The sequence below is a fragment of the Triticum urartu genome, chromosome 7, assembly GCF_003073215.2.
Source record: "Triticum urartu cultivar G1812 chromosome 7, Tu2.1, whole genome shotgun sequence".
In the NCBI taxonomy this organism is placed as follows: domain Eukaryota; kingdom Viridiplantae; phylum Streptophyta; class Magnoliopsida; order Poales; family Poaceae; genus Triticum; species Triticum urartu.
This window is the reverse complement of record NC_053028.1, coordinates 433,894,807-433,910,787: the sequence shown is the minus strand read 5'-3', so window position 1 is coordinate 433,910,787 and position 15,981 is coordinate 433,894,807. Positions and strand designations below refer to the sequence as shown.

General features: G+C 47.4%; 1 protein-coding gene across 1 annotated transcript in view; it reads right to left on the bottom strand.

Moving 5' to 3' along the window:
* Positions 1–403: 403 nt before the first annotated feature.
* LOC125525860 (UDP-glycosyltransferase 85A3-like) overlaps positions 404–15,981 on the bottom strand; it is a 37,064-nt gene continuing 21,486 nt past the window's right edge. The window contains exon 2 of the mRNA XM_048690866.1: positions 404–1,505. Within this exon, the coding sequence (XP_048546823.1) occupies positions 547–1,505 (959 nt within the window). The 3' untranslated portion in view covers positions 404–546. The remainder of the gene's footprint in view (positions 1,506–15,981) is intronic.

Here is a 15,981-nt window from a genome sequence, read left to right as displayed (position 1 = left end):
TTGTAGTGTGTATGATTTATTTTTTATGTTTCAGAGTCTGTCCTGCTTTAAATCTTTTTCTTCCTTCATCACTGTGTAAATTAATAAAAATGATACGTCAGGTACGAGCACATGACATCAAACGTTTTCAATGACAATTCTAGTGATGCAAGGATGACAATTTAGTTAACACACACTGATTTTCTGTTAAAAATAAACTAAAGCATGAAATTGTCATGTCTATCAACTGAAGTTGTCATCAATGCTTCACTAAACTTGTCACCGAAAACGCTCGTTTTGTTTATCAGATTCCTGAATTAATTGTACCAAGCTAAGCTTGTGCCCAAAATCCATTTATCCGCATCAATCAAACGATCCAAAAGCATATTATACTCCTACATCACGGTGCGATCAGACGGCTGTGTTGGATATTCGAATTATAGAGTACGAAATAAATAACGAGCAGTGGCTTAAGCCTTACAGGCACTTTATTGGCATCACTGATTGCAATTGCAGTCGTAGAACACTTTGCCTGAGGACCGGGTGACCCCGATACTGGTCGGTCAGTTAAACTCCTGGGACTTCAGCAGCATTGACACAGCCGAGCGCTCTGACCATGCTCTGCAGGTTCTCGCACGACAACCCGCCGGGCGCCACTGCCTCCTCCGCCTTGGCCTTCCACCCAGCCGCGCTCCCCCGCATCTCCTCTGCCTTCATCGCATGCCTGACGTGGCTGGCCACCTGCTCCCTCCTCACCTCCTCGTCAACCCGGAGGCCCACGCCCCACACCTCGCAGGCGTACTTGCAGTTGGTGTACTGGTCGGCGAACCCCGGCCAGCACACCATCGGCACGCCGGCCGCCACGCTCTCGCAGGTGGAGTTCCACCCGTTGTGCGTCAGGAAGCACCCCACGGCCGGGTGCCCAAGGACCCGATCCTGCTGGCACCACGTGGTCAGGCAGCACCGCCCTGCCGTCGCCGCGACGAACTCCGCCGGCAGCGAGCTCGCGCCAGCGCCGGCGCCGGGGACAAGGTTGTCCCTGATGGACCAGAGGAACGGATGGCCGCTGGCCGCGAGGCCCCACGCGAACTCGGCGAGCTGGTCGGTGGAAAGGACCGTAAGGCTGCCGAAGTTGGCGTACACGACGGAGCCCGGCTGCTGCGTGTCCAGCCACGCGAGGCACTCGGTGTCCTGCTTCCACAGGCTCAGGCCTATGGCGGAGGCATCGTCGTCGCCCCTTAGCTGGTGGTTGAGGAGGGAGCCTAGGGGGCCGACGGTGTAGATGCGCGGGTACTCGGCGCGGAGGGCGGCGAGGACGTCAGCCTCTAGGTCGTCGAAGGTGTTGATGATGAGCGCGCCGGCCTTGGTGCAGCCGTTGGCCTCCACGATGTTGAAATGGAGGCCGAAGTCGTCCGGGTCGGTGGTGCGGACGAAACTGGAGACGTCTCCAAGGCTGATCGGCGGCATGCCCGGGATCCAGTCGATGAGCGTCGTACTCAGGTGTCCGTTCGTGTAGCAGCTCTCGTCTGCAAGCTTACGTAATAATCATGGAATGAATAAATCAAGTCTAGGAGAACGGCTTGACTGTTGCTAATTAAGCTGCTCGAAATTTTTATAAATTCAGGCGAGGTTTGGAGCCAAAGAACGAATCACAGTTCTCAGAAACCATGGTTTTAAGAGTTGTAACTAGCTAACTGCAACGCAAAACACCATGGTTCATGAATATTATTCCCTCCGTTCCTAAATATTTGTCTTTTTAGAGATTTCAAACGGTTACCACATACGGATGTATATAGACATATTTTAGAGTATAGATTCACTCATTTTGCTCCGTATGTAGTCGTTTGTTGAAACCTTTAGAAAGACAAATATTTAGGAACGAAGGGAGTACAACATTTTCTAGTTCGTATTTTGGGAAAAGGAAACTGAGGTTACTTGGTTCTGGTATACAACAAAGTGTTTATATTAATTTCAAATAATGCTAAGTACTCCTAACCCGCAAATGGACACCACAAATGTCCGGACATGATCCGCAGACATAATGCGGGTGAGAGCTATCCAACACCATTCACAAATTAATTCTAATCTGTTCAGTTAAGAGAAGAGAGAGGAAAGGGGAACCATCCATGCTTGCTTTTGGTGCGGCCAGGTAAGTTAGCGACCTCGATCCAATGCGAGGGGCCCACGGAGGGATCCATCGCACCATCTCGACGCCTCACCACTAGCCGGGAACTGTCAGCCCCGCTTTGGGTGTGAGCCCTGCCGCGGCCAAGGCACTTGCCGACAGCGACAACAATAAGAAAGAGCGCTGGTCAGGTGATGTCGGGCCGAAATGGAAGGTAATTGTTTGAAGTTAAGTATAAACATTAGAATACAATCTGAATATTCAACCGAGATCCCTAAGATTATGGTTGGTTCAGATCCTTCCAGGTCCTTTTTACTTTGCTTATAAGATTTTTCTGAAGTCAAATTTAGTAATATTTGGCCTATTTATTTGAAAAATAAAGCAACATCTACAATACTAAAATTACATAATATGAAAATTAAATTCATTACGCATCTAATAGTACTGATTTCGTATTGTGAATGTTGATACTTTTTAAAAAAGGTCGGTCAAACTTTACAAAGTACTTCAGAAAAATCTTATATGTAAATAAAAAGATTGAAGGCAGTATGATGTAGGAGTGCTCCTCTACCATTTAGTCCTCATGCAGTTCCCATTACCCCCCCCCCCCCCCCCCCCCCCCCACTTCTTCCGAAAAGGATCAGATCTATTATAAAAAATCACCAGATGTACAAAGCACCTCAAGCATAGTAAAAATTATATTGAAATCCATGGACCGCTGAATGGCCATTGCTTCCGTCAGAATGAGTCATCGATGTGTCTCTTTTGCCGCTTCCATACCGGAGCCAGGCTGACCTTGTTGGTGACAACCGAGAAGTCTTCGAGCACGTGCTTCTCATGACCAACGCCTCAGAACCGCAGTCCTCGTCATTGAATCGATCTGAAGAATCTGACACCAAATCTCGTAGTTGCGTATGCACCATGGAAAAGCCTAATCTCGTCGCCCTGGGGAGCTAGTAGAAATCTACGCCGGAGTTCCTCTAACCTGTCCCGACAGACGAATTTGAGGCGAATGGGTGCCCGAAAGACTGTCTTGAGGAAGAAGTGCAATCATCGGTCGGTGTGCCGCCCCTGCGAGGACTAAAACCCTATCTAGCTATCTATTGGCCAGAGTCGAGGCACCAGAAATTCCTTTCCTGTCACTAGAGCTGCAAGCGAAGGGGAGCGAATTCATAGGCACGCCGGCGAATATCGAGGGGAGGAAGAATTTCCTTAGTCACCTTGCAAGAGGGGAATGAAAAGCAACTTGGCTAATGTTGTTCTCTCTTTTGGTGGTGTCCATATCGCTTTCATAGTTTGTCTTCATAGAAATTTAGAATATTATATTTTATTCTGACACACTATATCAGTTTAGATTTTATTTGAGAAGTTTTAGATGTACTCTTTAGATTTTCTTTAAGAAGTACTCCGTCCGTGCAGAATTACTTGTCGCTCAAATGTACGTATCTAGCACTAAAATAGTACTTCCTCCTTTTCAAAATATAAGCCGCGTTGGACTCTGCACGGTCCTTGATGCACAACTTTGACCACTAATATATATGTATATATACTAAAATACATGGATGAAACATGTATTAATAGTATCATTGTATTTGTCTTGCAAAACAATTTTATCTTATATGTCTTTATCATAATTTTGTAGGCAAATAAGTAAAATTCATAGTCAAAGTTATGCGATAAAAATATGAAATCACGCGCCTTATATTTTGAAAAGAAGGGAGTACTATATACAACCATTTGAGTGACACGTAAGAGCATCTCCAGCCGCGTCCCCAACAGACCCTCCCAGGCGATTTTTTAGAGTCGACGCCCAAAAATCGGTCCAGTCGCGCCCCAAGAGCCTATTTTTCGCCGGTTTCGGCCGAAACTGGCACCGACGGACCCAGGCCGAACTCGGCGCACTGGGGGACACCCCGGGGCTGAAGAAAATATGCCCTAGAGGCAATAATAAAGTTGTTATTTATATTTTCTTATATCATAATAAATGTTTATTATTAATGCTATGATTGTATTAACCGGAAACTTAGTACATGTGTGAATACATAGACAAAACATAATGTCCCTGGTATGCCTTTACTTAACTAGCTCGTTAATCAAAGATGGTTACGTTTTCTGATCATAGACATGTGTTGTCATTTGATGAACGGGATCACATCATTAGAGAATGATGTGATGGACAAGACCCATCCATTAGCCTAGCATTATGATTGTTTAATTTTATTGCTATTGCTTTCTTCATGACTTATGCATATTCCTTTGACTATGAGATCGTGCAACTCTCGAATACTGGAGGAACACCTTGTGTGCTATCAAACGTCACAATGTAACTGGTTGATTATAAAGATGCTCTACAGATGTCTTCGAAGGTGTTTGTTGAGTTGGCATAGATCAAGATTATGATTTGTCACTCCGTGTATCGGAGAGGTATCTCTGGGTCCTCTCGGTAATGCACATCACTGTAAGCCTTGCAAGCAATGTGACTAATGAGATGGGATCCATGTATGAGAACAAAGTGTGTACTTTGGTAGACTTGCCCGATGACCGACAAGCCATAGAGAATAAATGAATCTTCAAGAAAAAGACTGACGCTGATGGTAATGTTACTGTCTACCAAGCTCGACTTGTTGCGAAAGATTTTCCACAAGTTCAAGGAGTTGACTATGATGATACCTTCTCACCCGTAGCGATGCTCAAGTCCGTCCGAATCATCTTAGCAATTACCGCATTTTATGATTATGAAATTTGGCAAATGGATGTCAAAACTGCATTCCTTAGTGGATATCTTAAAGAAGAGTTGTATATGATGCAACCAGAAGGTTTCGTCGATCCTAAAGGTGCTAACAAAGTGTGCAAGCTCCAGGGATCCATTTATGGACTGATGCAAGCCTCTCAGAGTTAGAATATATGCTTTGATAGTGTGATCAAAGCATATGGTTTTATACAGACTTTTGAAGAAGTCTGTATTTGCAAGAAAGTGAGTGGGAGCTCTGTAGCATTTCTAGTATTATATGTGGATGACATATTGTTGATTGGAAATAATACATAATTTCTGGATAGCATAAAAGGATACTCGAATAAGAATTTTTCAATGAAAGACCTCGGTGAAGCTGCTTATATATTGGGCATCAAGATCTATAGAGATAGATCAAGACGCTTAATTGGACTTTCACAAAGCAAATACCTTGATAAAGTTTTGAAGAAGTTCAAAATGGATAAGTTAAAGAAAGGGTTCTTGCCTGTGTTACAAGGTGTGAAATTGAGTTAGACTCAATGCCCGACCACTACCGAAGATAGAGAGAAAATGAAGGTCATTCCCTATGCCTAAGCCATAGGTTCTATAATGTATGCAATGTTGTGTACCAGACCTGATGTCTGCCTTGCTATAAGTTTAGAAGGAAGGTACCAAAGTAATCCAGGAGTGGATCACTGGACATCGGTCAAGAACATCCTGAAATAACTGAAAAGGACTAAGGATATATTTCTCATTTATGGAGGCGACACCGAGCTTGTCGTAAATGGTTACGTCGATGCAAGCTTTGACACTGATCTGGATGACTCTAAGTCACAAACCGGATACGTATTTATATTGAATGGTGGAGCTGTAAGTTGGTGCAGTTTCAAGCAGAGCGTCGTGGCGGGATCTATGTGTGAAGCGGAGTACATAGCTACTTCGGAAGCAGCAAATGAAGGAGTCCGGATGAAGGAGTTCATATCCGTTCTAGGTGTAATACCTAGTGCATCGCGTCCAATAAAAATCTTTTGTGACAATACTGGAGCTATTGCCTTGGCGAAGGAATCCAAATTTCACAAGAGAACCAAACACATCAAGAGACGCTTCAATTCCATCCGCGATCAAGTCAAGGAGGGAGACATAGAGATTTGCAAGATACATACGGTTCTGAATGTTGCAGGCCCTTGACTAAGCCTCTTCCACGAGCAACACATGATCAGCACCAAGACTCCATGGGTGTTAGAATCATTACTATGTAATCTAGATTATTGACTCTAGTGCAAGTGGGAGAGTGAAGGAAATATGCCCTAGAGCTAATAATAAAGTTGGTATTTATATTTCCTTATATCATGATAAATGTTTATTATTCATGCTAGAATTGTATTAACCGGGAACTTAGTACATGTGTGAATACATAGACAAAATAGAGTGTCCCTAGTATGCCTCTACTTGACTAGCTTGTTAATCAAAGATGGTTAAGTTTCCTGACCATAGACATGTGTTGTCATTTGATGAACAGGATCACATCATTAGAGAATGATGTGATGGACAAGACCCATCCATTAGCTTAGCATTACGATCGTTTAGTTTTATTGCTATTGCTTCCTTCATGACTATACATATTCCTCTGACTATGAGATTGTGCAACTCCCGAATACCGGAGGAACACCTTGTGTGCTATCAAACGTCACAACGTAATTGGGTGATTATAAAGATTCTCTATAGGTGTCTCCAAAGGTGTTTGTTGAGATGGCATAGATCAAGATTAGGATTTGTCACTCTGTGTATCGGAGAGGTATCTCTAGGCCCTCTCGGTAATGCACATCACTATAAGCCTTGCAAGCAATGTGACTAATGAGTTAGTTACGGGATGATGCATTACGAAATGAGTAAAGAGACTTGCCAGTAACGAGATTGAACTAGGTATGAGAATACCGACGATCGAATCTCGGAAAGTAACATACTTATGACAAAGGGAATAACGTATGTTGTTATGCGGTTTGACCGATAAAGATCTTCATAGAATATGTAGGAGCCAATACGAGCATCCAGGTTCCGCTATTGGTTATTGACCAGAGATGTGTCTCAGTCATGTCTACATAGTTCTCGAACCGGTAGGGTCCGCACGCTTAACGTTCGATGATGATTTGTATTATGAGTTATGTGTTTTGGTGACCGAAGTTTGTTCGGAGTCCCGGATGAGATCACGGACATGATGAGGACTCTCAAAATTGTCAAGAGGTAAAGATTCATATATTGGAAAATAGTATTCGGACATCGGAATGATTCCGAGTGATTCGGGTATTTTTCCGGAGTACCGAGGGGTTACCGGAGCCCCCGGGAAAGTGTTAGGCCTACATGGACGTAAAGGGAGAGAAAGGAAAGCCTGCGGGGGTGGCGCGCGCCCCCTCCTAGGGAGTCCGAATAGGACAAGGAGGAGGGGCGCGGCCCCCTTCCCTTTCCCCTTCCCTCTCCTTCCTATTCCCTCCGGTGGAGAAAGGAAAAGGGGAAGGGTGTGAATCCTACTTGGACTAGGAGTCCAAGTAGGACTCCCCCTTGCTCGCCCTTCCTGGCCGCCTGCCTCCTCCTCCCCCCTTTATATACGAGGGCGGGGGGCACCCCAAAGGCACACCAAGAATTCTCTTAGCTGTGTGCGGTGCCCCCTCCACAGTTTACTCCTTCGGTCATAGTGTCGTAGTGCTTAGGCGAAGCCCTACGCGGATCACATTACCATCATCGTCACCATGCCGTCGTGCTGACGGAACTCTCCCTCGACCCTCTACTGGATCAAGAGTTCGAGGGACGTCATTGAGCTGAACGTGTGCTGAACACGGAGGTGCCGTACGTTCGGTACTTAGATCAATTGGTGAGGGTGTCCTGGACTAGGGGGTACTCACCACGTCGTCTCCCGACCAGGTGGGTCGGGCCGAGGACCCCATGACGTTTCACTAATGGGCCAATTTAGGCAGCCCATGCCGCATACAATAAAGACTCCACAAGACTTGGCGCTCAAGTCAAGGGCTCTCCTAAAGCCTAGGCCTAGGATGCATATAAAAGCCGAGGCCAGGCTAGTCAATAGATAATCTCATATTCATTACTACAATCTCGTGGTAGATACCTGTAGTATGTACTATCCTCATATCAATACAATCAAAAGCAAGACGTAGGGTATTATCTTTTCAAGGGAGCCCGAACCTGGGTAAAATCCTGTGTCCATGTTACCATCGCTCCAAGACGTCTAACTTAAGACCCCTACTATGAGGTACGCCGGATATAGAACCGGCATTGGTGCTTTCATTGAGAGCCTGCTGGACGATCGTCGCGGATTGATGGGACAATCAGATGATATTCTTCTAGTTAGATCTATTTTATGTATATCATCTCTTTTTGCAAATTGTTGCTGCCGAATTGGGCTACTTTGTTCGCGGTCAAACCAAGATCAGGAAAATTTTAACGACGATGGTCGTACCCGTCGCCTGACAGTGTGTTAGATCGGGACACCGCTGCGGTTATAGAAAGCAATATTAATCACAAAGATTGCTACCCCGCGCGCCATGGAAACTCCCGAAGAAACGTGTGCATGCAGCAGCACCTTGGGGTTGCAGATACACTGCTTGGGTCAGTGCAAAAACAGGGGCGATCCATGGGCCGATCACATCTCGCCTCGGTCGGGCATATCAAGGAAGATTCCTTTCTTTTTGTTTTTTATTCCGGCCCTTAGTTCGGCTGCCGGTCCTCCTCTACCTTTTGTTAAAAAGTGCATGGACCTGGGGCATTGCTAACCTGGTTGGCTACTAGTTTTACAGTGCGGTACCCTAGATTTGATTGGTAGATTCTGGTAATTTGAGTACTACTACTTCAACGTATAAGATCAAAACCAATGTAGTCTAGGTACTAGTTGATACTAGTTTTGTCCAGATCACTTTTGTTTTCTCACCTCGGTTTGCTACGGTCATCGTAGTCGAGCGTGTTTATTTCTTCCTAACTATTTGGTCAACACGTAAAATTATTACATGCAGAATATATTTTTTGTCTGTTTGTACTGCATTATTTTCTACAGAGATATTTAATGGCGCATGTACAAACACTTTCTGTCTGCGTCAATCGGGCAGGCCGACCTACGTATCAGAACCTTCGTCAGACCAACCTTCACGTTCAGATCAGCCGTTCTGCATATTGGTCAGCTCGATGCAGTCTTGTGATACTCCGACAGGGGCAGCGGCCATCCAGGAAGTCCTTTCTATTTCTTTGTGCTCTTTCCTTTCTTTAATTCGGCACAATTGGTTGCTATCGTCCACTGGTAGTGGTTTTCTCTACCGTGTGTATAGGCCAAAGTACTAATGCAAAAATGCCAGTTTTTGCAATACGGTTTTTGAGGTCTAATTAACAAACAATGCAAACTAGCTTTGCACTAGCGCTTCATCATCACATGGATGTGGATTTTTTGTCCGCAGTCTGGCGAACGCCATATCTGCAACCGGATCTACCCTATAAAAATACGTCGTCACTCCTCCGTCTTCATTAACCTAGACGCCAGACTATTTTTCTTTTATCTACTTTACATAAACTTAATTGTGCAAATAATCATTTTTTCTTTCAACTATTACTATTGTTGTAATTTCTTGCTTGCACTATTTTATGTGTGTAGATAATCAACTTCGACTGCGTCACGCGGTCAACTCTGTGGGCCGACGTCGTTGTCCTGCCTGCATCGATCAAGTTGTGGCGTCGCCTCAGTGCGTGTCCCTGTGTTAACGATTTCGGCTGCGTCACGCGTTCACCTCGGCGTGCTGACGTCATCATCACGCCTCAGTCGGACTGAGGATTTCGGCTGGTCACATCGACCGTGCTATGTCACCACTTTGGAATGCCGAACTCCGTGCTCGGCCATCTCAGGACCGGCTCGGGGGCTGGGACCTCGTCCCGCCGCAATCTCGGCCTGCGTCATCGACATCAAGCACATTAACCAGCTAAGTCGCTTTCATGCTCAAAAGCTTTCAGTTTTAAATTTTGTTCGGTTCGACCAAGCATTATACTTTTTCTTTGGCAAAGAGTTGTTTGTGAAAAATTTCCTTGTCAAAACTTTGTTTGTGACACACAAATTCAAATACTCCGTTTACTTGGGGGCTTCCTTTATGAAGCCTTTCCTCTTGCATATGATTATACTTGTACGACATCATTTCTTGTTCGTGTATTACGCCACAATATTCACCATGTTGACCTAAGTGTTCCGCAAGCTAGGTTGCCTTGCTCCTGTGTTTACCCCCATGTTCCCGACTGTTCGGCTAGGGAGTAAAGGGAGCACCTCTGCGATTGTCACGATCGGGTCATCCGAGCTCGGACCTCAGACTGGATGAAGCCAAAAGCTAGCACTCTTATTGTATTCAATCATGGTCGGCACACAACAGAACTCATGAGTACAAAAAATCTATTGCACAAGTCTCATAGTAACAATGAGCAACTGAAGAAAGGTACCGGTGGGGGTACTATTTTCTTCAAAGATACTTCTTATACTTCATCAGTAATATAGCATAAGTTCCTTGAGCGTGATTTGTCTGTTACAGCCTTATGTCCTGATTGTCTGGTTATCGGAAACACCGTCGATATTCTCGATAGATGGAGTATATAACACTTTTAGGCCCTTGACCAAAGAGGGAGAAGCCGACGGTCGGTTAAGACGCGTTCAAAGTTCGGATGAACACATATATGATATACGTACTTCGGTACATACAATCATTATACATAAAATTATTTTACCAAATCACTTGGGGGCTCTTAAATTTATGTGAGCTGTTTTATAATAAGTATTATTCTTCTTAGTCGTTGCAAAATCTTTTTTATCACTCCTTTTTTCGACGCGAGTGTGTGTGGTCAATAGCCGAGGAGCCTAATTTCTCTCTCAAAGCCGCTAAAGTTTAGTTTGCTAAACTGGCCTAACGAGAAGTACTCCGCCTTCGGGATAGAAGGTTGAAGCCGTAGGCTGACTCGCTTGAATTTTTGAGATAGGATGTGTCATGTTAAAGCACGACAGAAGCATATTTTTTTAAGACCAATTTTCGTATTGGTACCGAACACTTGATCTAGTTCGGACGTCAAGTTTTTACTGATGTTTTTGGTTTTCCAAGTCTATGGCACTTTTAAACTATTTGTGTGTTTCTAGCATAAGTCTCGCAGTGCAACGCCGGGCACCTTTAGAGATTCGGCAAAAACATTCTCGGATATTGCTCTATATGCATCGGTTTCGAATTGTGTCTTTGGTCAATAGTTGGGTTGCCCGGCTCCTGTGCTTGCCTCCCATGTTCCGCTTTGTTCGGCTAGGTGTGCAAAGGGAGAACCACTGCGATTGTGCTTTCAGCTCGAATGGTTAAGCACCTTAGTGGAGAAAGCCGGAAACTGACTGTCACAATGGGCGTAAACTGGTCAGCGATCCGATGACGATGTCAAATTATAGATCGATACCGATTACCCCATGTTAGACGATGGGCCTTTCATAACATTGGCTGAAGTGTTAATGGCTAGACTTCAGTAGGTGCCGAACACTAACCGGGGGCTCGTAGCCAGCTTCCCCAGTTTAAAGCTCCTATGACTAAGTCTAAGTGAAAGTTATAAATCCCGCATATTTGATTGCCTTGTTTCTGCTAACACAACCGCCTTCGGGCACCGAGACGTCGGCTAAGGGTTGTTTTGTTATTGCAGAAACACCCTGAGTAGCATCTACAAGGGGGTGGAAGCTGTCAATGGGCCACTTTCAACAAATAAACGGTCGCAACAGAGTCAAAATAAACATATCATCGGCGCTCGTATTTCATATACGAGGGCTGTGTCGGTGTCAAAACCGGCGGATCTCGGGTAGGGGGTCCCGAACTGTGCGTCTAGGCCGGATGGTAACAGGAGGCAGGGGACACGATGTTTTACCCAGGTTCGGGCCCTCTTGATGGAGGTAAAACCCTACGTCCTGCTTGATTAATATGAATGATATGAGTAGTACAAGAGTAGATCTACCACGAGATCAGAGAGGCTAAACCCTAGAAGCTGGCCTATGGTATGATTGTATGTTATGATTGTTGTCCTACGGACTAAAACCCTCCGGTTTATATAGACACCAGAGAGGGTTAGGATTACACAAGGTCGGTTACAAAGGAGGAGATATCCATATCCGTATCGCCTAGCTTGCCTTCCACGCCAAGTAGAGTCCCATCCGGACACGAGACGAAGTCTTCAACCTTGTATCTTTATAATCTAACAGTCCGGCCATTGGAGGTAGTCCGGCTGTCCGGAGACCCCCTAATCCAGGACTCCCTCTGTAGCCCCTGAACCAGGCTTCAATGACGATGAGTCCGGCGCGCAGTATTGTCTTCGGCATTGCAAGGCGGGTTCCTTCTCCGAATACATCACAGAAGAATTTGAATACGAGGATAGTGTCCGACCCTGCAAAATAAATTCCACATTCCACCGTAGAGAGAATAATATTTTTGCAGATCTAATCTGCTGGCTTGTTTTGGCAGCGTGACGTTGCGTCATGGCCTGGTGATTATTCGAACCGTTTCTTTTAACCAGCCCCACACATAACGCGAGGCAGTTTTTCGACACGTCTTATCAAAGCAGAGATCGTGTCCCCTTATTACGGGATTCTCATCAATACGGGCGTGGGTAACCCAACCGTGCCATCAATTGCGGCGCTTGGGGGATAAGCGAGTTTTACCAGGCAAGTGGGGATGCTTAGTTTCGTCCGACCATATAAAGGGATAAGGATTCACCTTTCTATCCATGCCTTCTTCCTCCTTTGCTCATCCATTCTCGCACACTCGAGCTCTAGTGCCCAAGTCCGCACTTTCCACCTCGACCTTCTCCAGTCATGTCTGGAGCAGGAGGCAAGTGGATGGTCTCCTCCGTCACGGAGGGAGACATCAAGAAACTGAGGAGAGCTGGATACCTGCCCGACGACATCGCGCACCGGCTCCCAGATGAGGGGCAGCTCATCCCCACCCCTAGGCCCCATGAGAGGGTGGTATTCCTCACCCATTTCCTCCGCGGACTGGGATTCCCTCTCCATCCCTTCATCCGGGGGCTCATGTTTTATTACGACCTGGATTTCCACGATCTGGCCCCGAACTTCATCCTCAACATCTCGGCGTTTATCGTCGTGTGCGAGGCCTTCCTCCGCATCAAGCCCCACTTCGGCCTATGACTGAAGACCTTCAATGTCAAGCTGAAGGTAGTGGGCGGCCGCTAGGCGGAGTGCGGAGGCGCCATGGTGGGCAAGATGCCCAACATAACATGGCTCGAGGGCTCCTTTGTGGAAACCATAAAGGGGTGGCAATCGGGGTGGTTCTATATCACCGAGCCGCGCGACCCCGCATGGGTAGCGGCCCCCGAGTTCCGATCTGGCATCCCCATGCGGCTCACCTCCTGGAAAGAGAAGGGCCTGTCCTGGGGTAGTTTGAAAGAGCTAAACGGACTCCAAACATGTATTCAAAACATGGTGGACAAGAAGCTCAAGCTTGTCAACATAGTCCAGGTTATGCTCATCCGCCGGATACTCCCGTGCCAACAACGGGAGTTCACCTTGTGGGAGTTCAATCCGGCGCAGCACCGGACTCTGAACAGGCTCTTCGACACGACTCATGAAGACGCCTGGAGGGTGCTGTTCAAAAGTGCCAAGGTCTCTCCCCCTATTACTGAGGATCACGGATTCAGCGTGAAGCGCCAAGCCAGTGCGGTAAGCTGCTTTACCTTTCACAGGATACTTTTTTATATAGATTGACTCTATGCGGGATCTAAACTCCCATACCTTTGACAAGACTGGCAAAAGATGGCCGGACAGATCGACTGTCCGGCTCCTTTGCCCGAAGGCCCCGTAGACGCTCTTCTGGCGAAGATGCTAACTCCGGCCCCTTATAAGGTGCCAGAGAAGACCAAGAAGGCCAAGGGAACCCGAAAGAGTTCCCGACGCCCGGTGTTGCCGGACTCACCGTCCGATGACTCTGCGGCGCACTCTTCCCCCGAAGACGAGGAAGAAGAAGAAGAAGATGGCCCCCCACCGACTGGGGGAGACAAGAAAAGGAAGGCCGCCCCAACCGGGGAGGCCGGAGGGTCCAAGAAGGGAAGGACTCTCCTTCTGGACAGTTCCACCGCCGCCGATGAAGGCGAAGGCGAGTGGTTGCCTAGGGTCAAGGCCCCGGGGAGATCGTAAGTATTCGGATACCAAAGTAACTCCTAGGATTCCTTTGTCGCACTGCTTTCCCTAACGCGGAACGCAATTATGCAGGCCGCCACGAGCCAGTATCGATGTATCATCGGACGGCTCCTTGGGCTTGTCGGACATGGATAGCGATCCAGTCCCGACCACCACCTCCCCTCATCCTGCCGACGACGCCGAGGTGTTGTCTCAAGAGGCACCGAATCAAGGGGAGACAGTCCTGGAGGCGCCTCAAGGCGACCTTCCGGACTCCGGGAGCCGCGGGGACGGGGGCCCCGAGAGCTCCGAGTTCGGCCCTCAGCCGAACACCGTGCCGGACCCTCCAGCGGTTCCGGACTCGGGCAGGCGGCCTCCTTCTAAGAGGGGCAAAACGCCTGTGCCGGTGACCTCTGTCCATCCAGAGGCACCGGACAATCTGCTGGAAGCGCTTCACAGTGCTTCCATCGACGAGGAGCACCGCACTATCATGAGTGCGGTGATCCAGAAGGTTCAGTCCGCCAAGAGCGGATTGACTGAAGCCTGTGCCAGCCTTCTAACAGGCTTTGAGTTAAGTGTTTTTAAAATGTAGTAGAAATATTACCGCATAGACAGTAGCCCCTGATGCTTTGTTCGGTGTTCACAAAGAAAAGCCGAACAGAGGATCAAATAATATCGCAGGAGTCTAATATAAGTATGTCAATATGCATAAGCAGGCTTCGCTACTGGCATCCGTCGCACTAATTGCGAAGGTCGCCGTACTGAAGCAGGACCTCGAGGGGTCCAAGAAAGAGCTCGGCCTTGCCAAGAGGCAGCTCGAGGAGAACAAGGGTAAGTAATACCCAGTCTATAGATAGGTATATATAAAAAGGACGCGATTGCAAAATGACAGGATCATTGTATGTTTGTCAGGGGCCACGACCGAGGTGGCGACCCTGAAGCAAGCGCTAACCGAGGCCGAAGATAAAGCGGCCAAGGAGCGCACCGAGCGAGAGAAGCACGAGGCTCGGGTGGGCGAGGTGCAGCAAGAGCTCTAGGCTCTCATGGCGAAGCACGAGGCGTTGGAGCTTGACTCAAAGACGCGGGAGTCTAAGCTTGCCGCGGCCCTCGAGAGTGTAAAAAACGCCAAAGCCGAAGTCCAAAAGGCCCTCCAAGAGATCGACGCGATGAAGAAGATAGTGGCGGGTAAGGCTTTCTATATGCAAAGCAAGCATGTAAAAGTAAATTACCGATTACTTACCCGGATCCGGAGCTCTTCAGGAGCATTCGCAGATTTGCCCCGCAGTGTGTCCGATGCCGCACAATTTTACCAGGCTGAGGACAAAAGCTCGACGGAGAAGCTGTTCTGGTCTCAGTATGCCGAGGCCGAACATCCGGTGCCAATGAGCGACCAGCTGAAGCAGATGGTCGAGCTACATAAGGCGGCCGATCAGGCCATGAAGAGCTTTATAGTCCGGTTGTGGCCTGGCGACGCCCTTCCGAACAGCTTCTTCGGCCTGGTGAGGCGGCTCGTGGATGCCTGCCCGCGGCTGGAGGTCGTCAAGCGATCTGTCTGCATTGAAGGTGCACGCCGGGCTTTCGCCCGTGTGAAATTGCAGTGGGTCAAGCTAGACGCCATGAAGCTGATTAAGGAGGGGCCGCCAGAGGGCAAGGAGCACCGCCACCCCGAGATGTACTACGAGGGTGTTCTGCCGGGCACCCGTCTCATCGCGGACGAGTGTTCAAAAGATGTAATATTTGAATGAAACTTGCTCGTTTTATCCTGTATGTATGAAAACTTGTTTCATATGCGCTATGCAACGCTTGTTGGAATTTAAAATATTACCTTCTGTTTGGCTGTTTATCCAATCTAAGAGATGGCTAGTCCTCGACTTCTGCCCCCATGCCACGAGTGCTGGGGTGTTCGGGATAAACCTGAGCACTCTTGTTCCCATGTTTGGGTCCTTCGAGAGAGGTGCTCAGCACAACGAA